Source organism: Lacerta agilis, chromosome 17 (genome assembly GCF_009819535.1).
Source record: "Lacerta agilis isolate rLacAgi1 chromosome 17, rLacAgi1.pri, whole genome shotgun sequence".
Classification (NCBI taxonomy): Eukaryota; Metazoa; Chordata; class Lepidosauria; order Squamata; family Lacertidae; genus Lacerta; species Lacerta agilis.
The window spans coordinates 24,979,470-24,993,257 of NC_046328.1; the positions used below are offsets into that span (position 1 = coordinate 24,979,470).

The 13,788-nt window shown below is 44.5% G+C and overlaps 1 protein-coding gene across 1 annotated transcript; it reads right to left on the reverse strand.

Moving 5' to 3' along the window:
* CCT3 (chaperonin containing TCP1 subunit 3) lies at window positions 1-13,736 on the reverse strand. Its single transcript, XM_033174351.1, has 14 exons — window positions 13,609-13,736; window positions 10,407-10,468; window positions 9,663-9,713; window positions 9,472-9,534; window positions 8,775-8,871; window positions 7,124-7,241; window positions 6,401-6,587; window positions 5,724-5,873; window positions 5,027-5,159; window positions 4,848-4,929; window positions 3,941-4,121; window positions 2,829-3,074; window positions 2,274-2,405; window positions 1-404 (listed from the first exon to the last, which is right to left on the reverse strand). Exons 1-14 carry the CDS (start codon window positions 13,637-13,639, stop codon window positions 297-299), a joined length of 1,641 nt encoding a protein of 546 aa, XP_033030242.1. The 5' UTR covers window positions 13,640-13,736; the 3' UTR covers window positions 1-296.
* Window positions 13,737-13,788: the final 52 nt, after the last annotated feature.

Below are 13,788 nucleotides of genomic sequence, written 5' to 3' on the forward strand. Positions count from 1 at the left end.
TTGATCTATGAATGTGGTGAATTTTTATTAATAAAGCCACAAAGAAGCTACAGTATACGTTTAAATAAAGCGTCAGTGTCTCCTTAACAGAACGGGGGTAACCAACGCATCATTGGCCTTCCTTTTTCCTCTCCACTTCAAGCTTCAATCGGTATTTGGACACTGACTGCCCTTGAACGCAGGTGGGGGGGGAGGGGAGAGAGAAGAAAAGCAGCACTCGAAATCAATCCAGGTGGTTTCCATGTCCAGCTATCCCAGCGCATGGCTTTCCCTATAGCTTTCCAAACTCCACAAAGTTATTCTTGGGGCCCATCTGGGGCTCCAGGCTGCGGCTGGCTTTGATCGTCTCCTTTCTTCTTATGGCCCGAAACAATGTCATCAATACGCAGGAGGAGGACGGCAGTCTAAGGTGGAGAAATATTTTTGTCAGTAAGAATAACAATCTTGGGAGAGGCAGAATTCCCATCCTATACTCCTGTGATTTGTAAGATAACACAAGGTGCTGCCAACTGGTCTTTATACTATGGCTGTATACAGACCATACATTTAAAGCACTACCCCCAAAGAATCCTGTGAACTGTAGCATGATAAGGGGCACTGGGAATTGTAGCTCTGAGGGGAAAACTACAGCCCCCAGGATTTGTGTGTGTGTACTTTAAATATGTTTGCGGCATCTAAGACAGAGAACTTTAAACCTAGTACAATGTTGGCTCCAGGGATTTCATTGAAGCTCAGATTCTATCCAAATGCCCAATTCAATCTTGCATGATCCTAGACTTTCTCCTTGGTGTGCCCAATACCAACATATAACTGGATGATCACCATTCTTTTTTTTCCACCCACTTCATGAGCATCAATTAGAACACTGTTTTTACCGTATTGGCCTGAATATAAGCCACACTTTTTTTTTCCAAATTCCGCCCGTGCGGAATATAAGTGCAGCTTATATTCGTGACCTTATGTGGCGTGCAGCCCACCGCTCCCAAACCTTCCCTGGCCGTTGGGGAGAAGAGACCATCGGCAAAGTAGCGGGGCTCTCCCCCACCCCCCGAGAAAAGCCAGGAGCATGGGGCAACAGCGTGCAGCCCATCCGCCACTCCCAAGCCTCCGCCGGGGAGAAGGGGGGGGGAGATTGCTGGCAGTGGTGCGGCTTCCCCCCCTCCAAGAGAACAGCTGGGAGCACGGCCTGCCCACTGCTCCCAAGCCTTCCCTGAGCAGTCTAAGGAAGGGGGAAGGTGGAAAGTCTGCCTGCAAAGCAGGATGGCTCCCCCCCCCCCAAAGGAAGCAGCCCGGTTATTTTCTTTTTCTCTCTCCCCCCCCCATTTTAACAGTGCGACTTATTTGCGGGTGCATCTTATAGTTGTGCCAATACAGTATATTGGATAGATTACACTTTTACAGCATGCCCTAAGACAGGTGGGGACATGAGATTAAAGAGATGGGCAACTAAACTAAGAATATAATGCATCCAAGAAAGTCAGACTAGCAAATTAGGCTGTCTTTTCACTCTCATTATCGAACTTAACCCAAAATACATAAAAGGGTTTTCCAAAGATATACAACAGCGCTGAATAACCCGTTGGCCTCCATATATTGTTGGCCTCCAGCTCTCAACAGCCAGCACGGCCAACACTCAGGCATTATGTGAGCTGTATGTAGTCTGAAGGGCTACAGGTTCCCTGTGCCTGATAAAACAGACTTAGAGAAGCAAGAGAAGCAAAGTTGTGGGGCAGCAAGTAATAATTCTTTCAGAGCTCTGGTATGAACATGGTACATAGCAGCAGATAGCAAAGGGAAGAAAGCATTCTCCCAGAAGAGAACTTTGGAATGAAAATTTCACTTGCAATGAACAAGGCAGACTTTACACCCACTTCTTGCCACAAACCTCTTTTGGCAGGGGAGTGAAAACTTTGGCTTCAATGGAATCAAGCTTGTGGTTTCTCTCTTACCCAGGGGTAGGCAACCTAAGGCCCGTGGGCTGTATGTGGCCCAATTGCCTTCTCAATCCGGCCGGCGGATGGTCTGGGAATCAGCGTGTTTTTACATGAGTAGAATGTGTCCTTTTATTTAAAATGCATCTCTGGGTTATTTGTGGGGTCTGCCTGGTGTTTTTACATGAGTAGAATGTGTGCTTTTATTTAAAATGCATCTCTGGGTTATTTGTGGGGCATAGGAATTCATTCTTTCCCCCCCAAAAATAGAGTCCCACCACATGGTCTGAGGGACGGTGGACCGGCCCCCTGCTGAAAAAGGTTGCTGACCCCTGCTCTTACCTCTACAGCTGTCTTGTAGGTCTGCAGCTTGACAGACAAAGGCTCCCATATACCCAGCTCCTTCATGTCTGCCAAGGCTCCAGTCTCCCCATTTACTCCCCAGGTCTGACTGCCTTCCTGGGTGTGCTTGGCCTGTAAGCAACAATAGAAAATCCTGATGCAATGCAATTTCAGAAATGCCCGATTTCTACTTATTGATTCAACTGAACAATCCAGTTGCGCCCCCCCCCCCACCAATACCACGCTTCTGAAAAGCAAGTAGTTCCAAAGGTCATGAAGCAGCCCTGTGGCCGTTCCTAAAGGACTCCCATCTACTCAGCTTATGCTCACTCCTAGCTGATTTAACATTTGAGGTTCAAAACTCACAATCTTTTCTGGAATGATTCCTAGGGCCATATTCTAATGCTCACCTCTGAGCAGAGACAGTATCATTTCTACTCTGCACAGAGCACCTAGCACAATTCTTGCTTTTGACAATCTTCGGCTATTAGCTGCAAGGACAAAAGGAGGAATCAGAAAGGGCAGAACAGCAGCAACAGCAAACACATCCCTTACCCGTAGTGAAGTGAGTGTGCGGATGGTACTAGCGCCACAGTTCTGAATCAGGGTCCTGGGAATGACTTCTAGGGCCTGGGCAACTGCACGGTAGGGCCACTGTTCCACCCCAGTCATGACCTTTGACCTCTCTGTCAAGGAATGAGCAACGGCCATCTCAGAAGCACCACCTCCTGGCACCAGTTGAGCATCAATCAGGACATTCCGACAGACCTGCATGGCATCCTGGAGGTTGCGCTCCACCTCCTGCAAGAAAGGGGAAGAGGAGAGAGTGCAAAGGTTCACATTTCATGCCAAGATGCTTAGCAAACTGGTGAACATTTCAGTGGGGAGATGGCTGTGGATACAATAACTAAATGAATGAAATATGGAAAGCCTCTTGTGAAGCGTGCACAGGGGTGGCTGCTTGGTGCAGGAGTCACTGTTTTCACCTTGCCTTCTTTCAGACAAAATCCACTGAGCACAGGCAATTCCTAGGCATTTCTCGATAAGGAGCAACAGAATGCGCCAACCATTCCTGATGCAGAAATACACTCAGAACACCCACAGGGCCTAACTTACCCAAGGACAGGCTATTCACACTCATTACTCTAAAAGGTAAAACTTTTTTATTCTTAACTGAATTTTTCTCCTGCCCTTCCTCCTGAAGGATCTTGGGGCAGCAAACACATCAACATTTCAAAAACAAAAAAGTTTTAGGACTACACTCAAAGCAAGTGCCAACTTTAATTCTGAAAACAAACAGTGCACATAGAACCATCAGGAGTTTGAAAGATATTAAGTTTCAGAGAGCTTCTTGGAAGTGATCTAGACTAGCCATCCTCAATCTGCTGCTCTCAAGATGTTTTCGACTACAACTCCCGTTGGCCATGCTGGCTGGGAATAACAGGAAGTATCCAAAATATCTGGAGGGCACCATGTTGAGGAAGGCTGGACTAGATGTTCCAGAGGGTTCTTTTAAACTCTCGACATTCAAAACAGGTTGACATAGATTTGGATCACCTTTAAGTGATTCAATTCCAAAGCCACATCTCTCCTGTCTCCCCAGGGGGAGAAAAGCCCTTAACAAAAGTTGTTGCCTATCTGTCTCCTATTAATGACTGGGTGCTTACCGCCAGAATCTCTTTGCTAGCACCCCGGAGCATAATGGTGCAGGCCTTGGGCTCCTTGCACTCAGTGATGAATGTAAAGTACTCGTCCCCAATTTTCTTCACTTCAAAAAGTCCTGCCCCAGTCCCAACATCCTCCTCACGCAGCTCATCTGGGCGGCTGACAATACGAGCCCCGCAGGCCCTGCAGAAAAAGAACAAAAGACACCACTCCAATGCTGTAGCTCCACATCTGCATCCAAGACTCTTCCTTGGAGAATAGGCATTACCAACAGTTTCGTTTTCTTGCTAGTGGGTAATTCTGAAGAGGGGAAAACTGGGTCTCAGAACTGCTGGGAAATTGTGTCCTTATCTGCTCTTCAGAGGATTGGCAACCCTTCCTTCAGGACACAAATCAAGCTGGCATCTAATCAGCTGCATGCCTAGCCTGCTCTGCCTGGTTTCAGACAGGTTTGCAGTTTTGCAGGTAAGCAAGGCAGTGAAGTTTCCTCCCCCAATCATCCGTGTTTCCTACTAGTGATGTTAGGAAGCTTTTAATCCCTTACTCCCCCCCCCCCAAAAAAAGCCGGTTTAAGGCATAAAAGGAAGTTTCCAGAACTTAAGCATTCTCCCATGCTTCCAAATTTCCCCCAAAAGATATATACAACCCTGACAAAACAGACAGAACATCAGAGCTTTCATCCTCAGCCAGCATGTAGTAACAAGGGAGAGCAGAAGAATATCTGGCTCCTCACCACTATGCTCTGCCCTGGCTAAGATAGCTGCTACCCTAAGGATTAAAAACAAACTGATGGAATGCAGAAGAAGAGAAAGCACCCTTGGCATGCCATCAAAAACATGTTCCTTCACTTCAGCATTACCAGCTTGTATTGATAAAAAATCAAAAACAAAAATCAAGTGTTGCAATCACCTTGCAATCCGGTTATTGTCCGTTTTCCTCACCCGACGTATGGCGGTGATATTGGCTCTCATTAGGAAATGTTGTGCCAGGTCTGAAAACAAAAAATATTAAGTACAATGCAAAGGCAGGGAGGCGAGAAGATTATAATAACCAAATGTTTACCCACATAAACACACTTTGGTATTTACCTGAGATTCCCTTCTCTGTGATGATGAGATCTGGTTTGACTTTGATCAAGTGCTCACACATCTGTTGAATAAACTCCTCCTCCATCTGCAGGATGCGAGCAAAGTCCTCCTCACGAGTTATTTCAATGTCAGTCTGTATAAAAGAAGACAAGTGAGATTTATACTCCACTGGGCATATTTGGTTCTTTCATAAACTTTTGCTTATTTCATTATTTGCTGCCTTTTAGGCCGAAGCATCCTCCACTAACTGGAAAGTTAAATATGCATCCTCCACTAACTGGAAAGTCTATTTCCCGACCACTTTGACAATATATAATGCTTATAATTCTCTTAAAAGAATAAGAGGTAAATAAAATGGTGGGTCAACTTTTCTCAACATGATACCCTCCTGATGTTTTGGACTACAACTTCCATCAGCTTCAGCCAGCACACTGGAAGTTAGCTTTACCTTCTAAGGTACAAGAAAACATAAATCAACAAAGACTGCTGAGGGCATGATGAGCCTGTATCATCTGATCACAAATTATAATCTCAATTATTGTTTAGATGGCTAGCTCTTTCTTTCCTTTCTTATATCTTGTATTCTGAACTGAAAACAATAAGAATACAATGTTTAAAAAGATGTGAGAAGTGCTTGGGTTCAACCCATTCCAGCCCTCAGCACAGAAGAGCAGATGAAACTTGCAGCCCAACATACCTGACTCTCGCCTTTCTTGTACTCCAATGAGCAATCCAGCAAGATGATGCGGGGGTTCTTGATGGTGCGACGCATCCGGGGGTGAGTGATGTCTTTATTGATCATGACCCCACGCAGGACACACGAATCCTCAATAAAGCCACCAGGAATCTGGATGAGGCAAAGAGAACATCCACAAGTCAAGAACAAGAGAAAAGGGGGGGGGAAGGCAATCTCTTTTGTATTTGTTGCTACGAAGGCATGTAGGTGGTAATGCACATGGATGTGCTTTATAACCTTCCCTTTGTTTTGATTATAAATATGCAGTTTAGTCATGCTGGCCACATGACCTGGAAAACTGTCTGTGGACAAACACCGGCTCCCTCGGCCTGAAAGCGAGATGAGTGCCGCAACCCCATCGTTGCCTTTGACTGGACTTAACCGTCCAGGAGTCATTTACCTTTTTTGTTTTGGTATTGGTTATAAACTATGCTTTAAACAATATTCTGACTCTGAGAGGAAGGCTCTTCCATACTTGAAAGCAAATATGAACTCAGAAGGATCAATCTACTGTATATTCATTCTCTATATTTTTGTTTGTTTATTTCACAAATGTAAGATGGTGTCAGTTATTCCTAAGGGGCTTCAAATCATTTTCTTCCAGGCCTTCAAAAAGCAGTATATTTTTTCCTTTGTACCTTTTCTACTTTGGCATATTTCTTGATGTCAATTTCCTTCCTGCCGTTCTCTTCAAACTCCACTGTCCTGACTGCATCGAGGGCAATGGTGCAGGCCAGATCTGACCAGCGACTGATAGCCTTTGTGCTGATGGCACTGCTGATTATTTTAAGCATGGCTTCTCGGTTGCCAATGTCAACTGGAGTGCTGGAAAAACCAAGCATAAAGCATGTCATCAGGAAGACAAAGAAGAACAGAACTTTATGCAGTTCACTGATGGCTGAGAGCACTAGTAGACTTTGGGGACATGGTCATGAAGTTCTCTGCAACTGCCCCAGCTACATGTTTCAACTTTATTTTGATTTGTAATACTTTACTCTTATCAAAGATGCTTAAACCAAGTCAGGTATTTCATCTACCCCAATACTGTCCATTCTGACTTACAACAGAACTTCAAGATCTCAGGCAGAGAACCTTGGGACCTTCCACATGCAAATAATTTAGTATATCATGTAAATAAGGGTCCCTCCTCAGAAAGGAATAGACAGGGATCAAATGTGAATTTGCACCTAGATGCAAACACTTGGGCAAAGTGATGATCACAACTACTCTTGCATCACTTCTACCTAGCTCTGGGTTTTCCATTTCCCTTTCTGTCACATCCCTCAGGTGTCCAGAGATGGGTCATCAGATCACCTGCCCACTCACCATATTCCCTTCCACTTTTCAGCTTCCCTGCTCACCTGATCTTTTTCAGAGCGGTGATCATGTCATCCAAAGCTTTTCGGTATGCACTAATGATCACTGTTGGGTGCATCTGCTGCTCAAGGAAGTGCTCTGCAACTGACAACATCTCACCAGCTAAACAGCAAACAGAGAGCAGTCAATGAGGATTTCTGCCACCAACTGCAATGCTTCTGAATTGCACACAGTAACGAACGAAAGGTGTGCTCTACAGTTAGCACAAGTTATGGCCAGTGACACAAACTAGTCAGAGCCTGTCAAGACCTTTATCCCCAGGCCTCCCCCAATGATCGCTCTGCCAGCTGGTACAAAATAGAGGCAAAAACCAGAAGTGTCAATTCCAGGTATGGAAGGGAAATAGTTCCTTTTGACAGCAAGTGACTCACAGTGGGCCAAGTCTGAAGTACTGAGCTAGACCTTTGCTAATAATGCAACATCTGATTCTTTCAGGTTACAAGCTCTACTAGGTTTGCTCTCTTGGGAATGGATCATATAGGGGAGAGCCAACACCTCTTCATGTTAAATTGGCTTCATTAATACGCAAGCACCTATGGACATGTTTTTTTACAAAGAGCTGGCAAATCCAAATGGTACCCCCCCCACCATTTAACACAGGGTAAAACCCAGAGAGATACTGTAAGGTCTCTGTAGTGGCTTCTCGCGAGTAAAGAGTCCTCACTCTAGATCCATTTATTTACAAGATTTATTTACAGTGGTACCTCGGGTTACATACGCTTCAGGTTACAGACTCCGCTAACCCAGAAATAACGCTTCAGGTTAAGAACTTTGCTTCAGGATAAGAACAGAAATCGTGCTCTGGCGGCGCAACGGCAGGTCCCATTAGCTAAAGTGGTGTTTCAGGTTAAGAACAGTTTCAGGTTAAGAACGGATCTCCGGAACGAATTAAGTACGTAACCAGAAGTACCACTGAAGAAGTGTGCATGCACACGAAAGCTCATACCAGGAACAAACTCAGTTGGTCTCTAAGGTGCTACTGGAAATAATTTTTGATTTTGTTCAGAAGTACCACTGTACAGCTATATACATTGCAGAGCTCAAAAGTCCGTGACCGTCTTAGTCACTCTCAGATCCCGGAAGTGGCGCTTTTCGAGAGTGCCCCCAACAAAAGAACTTGGGTATCCCAAGTCTCCCCTGCTCGTCCCTGTGTTTCACCCCTCTATGCAATTGGGGCGACGGAACTGCCGTTGCCCCCTCCTCCACTGAGCTGCTTGGTCGGTGTTGGGAATCTGGAGTATCCCACAGCCCCTTCCCCACAGCGCTCTCTTCCTGCCTGTCGCTCCTGCAGGATGTCTCCCTGCTGCTCCGGTGGTGCTGGGAACCTTCAGCCTCGCAGAACCCTTCTACCCCGCTGGGCTCTGACGGTTCCCTGACAGATACTCCTGCATGTCCCATTGAAATGAAAAGGATCTGTGAAACAGAATGACAATGCTCTTGTGTCCAGATCCCATTCATTCAAATAACAGGTTGCGTCCAGTGTTCAATATTTTTCTTGTTTCCAACACAATGATACCCACAACACCTCAATAGATGTTAATCACTTGTGGCCATTTAATGCACCAACATGCTTCTCTAATTTACGGTTTCTTTTGTGCAGGCAGGCATTCAAGAGCATACACAGAGTGATCTTACCAAGTATAATCACAGATGTGGTCCCATCGCCCACCTCTTCATCTTGAGTGCGGCTGATTTCAATCATGGACTTGGCAGCTGGGTGCTGGACCTGAATCTGTAAAGGAAGGAAGGACGGACTCATGAACAAACCTTGCATTCTAGCACTCCTGCTCCCTTTACTGAAACCTCCTGAAACACCAGGAGGCCTTGAATAAAGCCTACATAGAAATGGAATAGGATTACAGGACAGGGTTTAATGCTTCATTGTATTGGCCATACATCCTGTTCCCAGCAGGGAACAGGATCATACAGCCAAGGCAGCAGGATTAATCCCTATTCATCATCTGGTGAGCAGAGTTTAAAGCACTTCCCAAAAGCACTGTTTGAAGCAGATTGTGCGCTTCTCCTGCGAGTGGACAAGAGAAGCGTGCAAGTTGCTTCAAACAGTGCTTTTGAAAAAAAATGTAAGGCAGCCCCCATACTGGAATAAGAGCATGAGCATGAAGGCTGCCCTAAAACGCTTCTCAAAAGCCATTTTGGCTGTTAAAGTTAATTTCTGGGGCATTCCCATTAAGAGGCACTTCCCACTGTTCAATTTCACAATTCTTCAAATCATATGTGGCAAGACAGACTATATATTTATTTCTTAGGCTGTGCCTGCCTTTTGGCTAAGTCCTAAGAAGCTACAACTGCTGTGAGCACCAAGGAGACTTACTTCTCTAAGAATAGCGTTGCCATCATTGGTCATAACTATGCCACCCATTGGGTCCAACAGCATCTGCATTGGAGATTTAGAAACACTTATGTCAGATTACATGGAATGCAATATCAACAAAAGAAGATGTGTATTCAGATTCTCTCTTTACTGTGAACTAATGGAGCAATGATGGGAAAAAGTATTCTCACCTTCATCATGGCCCTTGGTCCTAAGCATGTTCTGATAATATCAGCAATGGTCTGAAATGGAAGGAATTGATAAGGCAACATGATTTTAAAAGAAAAGCTTAGGTACACCCTTGATAGTTATGCGCTGAATTTCAGAAACATTATGAGACACAAAATTAGCTACTGCCTGTCAAATGTAAGCCTAAACATGCTGTGATACTATGGAATATTCATAAACATTCCAACATCTGCAGAGGAAGCTGTTGCCAACAGAACACTTAAAAACAGGTCATCATCTGTGCAGGGAGGAAAAAGATCTGTTTGGCTAGGAGACAGGAGAACTGTGTGCTTCCTTTCAGCAGAAAGGAAGTGAAAAGACAGACAAGGGAACTCTGGAGACCATGGGGAAAAGGTAATTAGATATTATTATGCAAAGGCTTGACGGTTCTGTTGCATCAAGTATTAAACCAGAAGCCTTCAGTCTTTTCAGACCCAGGATCCAACTTTAACCCAAAACTTAAATGGGTGACCACTTCTATTTTTTTGCGTTTGTGTGTCTGCCTCTCGTCTCTTTTTAGACTGACCAAATACAGAAGAAGGAATGCTGGAAGGAGAGCTTTGTATCCTTGATGAAACTTTCTTTACTAGGCAATGGTTAAAAGTAAAAAAGTGTTACCCTCTTCTTATCTGGTCACTACCCACTCCTGTGTGCAATTTTAACAGGCTGTCTTTCACATCCCCAACACATTTTACAGAAAAATATACCTTAGCAGCATTAATATTTCCGGTCTGGACTTTTCTGCCAGTCTCTCGCTTTGTGTTCTGACCTAAAGCAAACAGAAAAACAATTATGAAAATCATCTAATACAACTCATTCACAAAAATGCAGGCTCTCTTTCTTAAAAATTTTTTTTGTAGACCTCCCATTTTCACCCTAACTACTTCTTTGGTACACATTCATTCCTCCTTATTTTCCTATTCCCTCCCCACCATGGGACTTTAGAATGGGCCCAGTGCAATAATTGTGAATGGGTACACAAATGCCACAAATGGCACATTCCTATGCATGCTTAATCAGACATTAATCCCACCATATTCAATGAGAAGTATTCTCAGGTAAGAATGCGTAACAGCACAGCGTAGGTAAATAAAATATGTCTTAAAGGAACAGAAATGTATTATTACACAATTTGTAGCAGGCAATGTAGGAAATCACTTCTCCTCTAGTAGCCAAATCAAATCATAACCAACCAACCCTAAATGGCAATATAGTTGCTTGTGATGTTCCTGCACTAGCAAGGCTTCTGGAATACCCATTTTTGTCTTAAGGGCTACAGGGCACATTATTTCCCCCCCCAACAATGTTCAAATGCTAATGACAGAACATCTTTACTACAACAGCTCTACAATCGACATACCACAGTAAAAACTGTAACCAATTGGAAGTGGTTATTTATTATTATTTATTTAATTTATGAGTTCTTTCCCATGAGTCCTCCTGACTAAACATGCAGTTGAAACAATTTGCAGTTAAGCAGTACAGTGGACACTCAGGTTGCGAACGCGATCCGTGCAGGAGGCGCGTTCACAACCTGCACTGCTGCGTCTACGCACACGCTTGACACAATTTGGCGCTTCTGCGCAACGCAAAGTGTGATTTAGCACTTCTGCGCTGAAACCCGGAAGTAACCCATTCTATTATTTCCGGGTTTGGCGCGGTGCGCAACCCGAAATCACGCAACCTGAAGCAGCCGTAACCCGAGATATGACTGTATCTACCCTGTTTCTCCTAAAATAAGACATAGCCATAAAATAAGCCATAGCAGGATTTCTATGCATTTGAGAAATATAAGCCGTTCCCCAAAAATAAGCCATACCCCGAAAATAAGCCATAGTGACGTGGTACCTCCCATTAAAACAGCCTGGGGAGGCGTGGCTATGCAGCGTACCGATGCGACACAGTTAAAATAAGACATCCCCTGAAAATAAGCCATACTGTGTTTTTTTGAGCAAAAAAATATATAAGACGGTGTCTTATTTTAGGAGAAACACGGTAAATTGTTAAATGTGTAGAATAAACACACATTGCTAAGTATTTACTTTCTCTCTATATAAATGTTCATATCTATCTATCTTTTAAAGAAAATGGCCCTTTAAGAAACAGTTTGCAGTCAGATACCTACAATCTCCATTCCCCACACCCAAACAAAGACAAGAAGGTACCGGTATATTAAAACATTCAGTAACTATGACGAGCAAGGAAAGAGCTATCACTGGCTTATTCAATTTTCAACCACATTCATTTGACTCTAGGGAGAGACCAAGGGAAACCTAACTCCTGTTGTCAATGACATGGGAATGTATCGTATATTTGAGCCTGCAACATAAAGCTGATTTAGGGAACTCACTCAACACACACACTTTAAGCGTATCCCCATTTCAGATATTTACTCCTGCCAACTTTACAACCCTGCTATCTGCTGCACACATGTGGTGCGTTCTGCACCAGAAATCCACACCCATATTTGGAAACTCTCTCTATCCACTCCAATAGTGTGTCAAATCTCACTTAGATTCTCCTTTTAAGAATGGAAGGAGGATCCAACAAGATCAATCCAATACTGGAGTAAAGAATCTAGTAATCAGAACAAAATAGCAAAACCAGCCTACTGAGAATATTTTTTTAAAGGAGGCAGGGCAGTAGAACCGAGCACCCGGACATCAGGGAAAGAACAGAAGAATCAACAGAGTCAAGACACCAACATTCATTCCTAGTTCTGTGTGCTGCCTTAGGCATCTTAAAATGGAGAATAATATGAGTAAAGTGAGGGAACAGACAGTGATAAAATGTGCAGCAAGGCAGAATTCAGTGAAACAAAGGTGGGTTGGAAGAAGAGGTGTTTAATACAGCGGGAGAATAATTATTAGGGGGCATATTTGAGGAGACTGATGAAGGGAGCACCCTCCATTCAAACAGCATACTGACAAGAGAAGGTACATCCACAATATACGCCCAGCTTGAAACACAATGGGGTACAGCAGATCAGGACTCTAAACCCTATTAAGGCTCATAGTAGCTCAACCTAATACTGGTACACAGTCGGTTATTAACTGGGAAGGCAGGAGGTGGCATGTAAGAAGCAGGAAATTATGGGGAGGATTTAGTAGAAGCCCCCCTCCCCAATATACACTTTTTGAGTAAGGAGGGGGGATTAAATGAAGTGGGGCATTCTGGGAGGGGTTTGGAATGATCAGGAGAAATGCCCAACACATACTTTTGGGGGGATGGGGAAGATACAGAATTTAGGAAATTGTGGAATGTGAAGCAGGGCACAATTCAGTGAAACAGGTGGGTCAGAGCAAGAAGAGTTTAATACAGCAGGAGAAAAATTATTTGGGGGGCAACAAAAAGGCCTCTTAATAAGCACTTTTTAGGAGGGATGAGGGTATAAATGAAGGAGAAGTTTGTTGAGGAGAATTTGAAGGGGAACAGGAGAGGTTCCTATTATACACTTGGTTTTTTGTGGGAGGGGGACAAAACAGTAGCATCAAGGAATGTGGGGTGGTTAAGAGGGGAAGGGGTCTCCAGAATATACATTTCAGGGGGGGTGTCTGGAGATAAAAGAGGCGGGATATATTTAAATTATGGTGCATATTTATTATACAGTCGGGGAGGCGAGACAGGAGCAACCAGGAATGTTGGGGTTCAGTTTATACTGGGGGAGGGGAGCTAAAGGAGGCAGAAAATTATATGGGGAATTTAGTCCGAGGGGGTAATAATAAGGAGTGGTCTCCAACATATACTTTCTGTGCATATTTGAAAAGGGATATTATGGGAGAGAATTGGGGAAGGGTGAGATAACCGAATTAGGGGGGTTTGTGAGGGGGGTGTTCGTGGGGGTGGCAGAGGAGGGGCGGGGTCCATGGAGGGGCCCCTCTCACCCACCCCTCTTTCCCTCAGACTCACTGAGCACGAGGACGGGGCGCTGGCCCATCATCTTCACCGCGATGCGTGAGGGAAGCCGGCGCGGAACCTTCTGGAGGAGGAGAAAGGAAAGGAAAGGGAGGGGGAAATGCCGTTTCACCGCGCCCGAACACCCTAAAATGACTGCTGCGGTTGCACAGCCAATCAGCGCCGGAGGCGCTT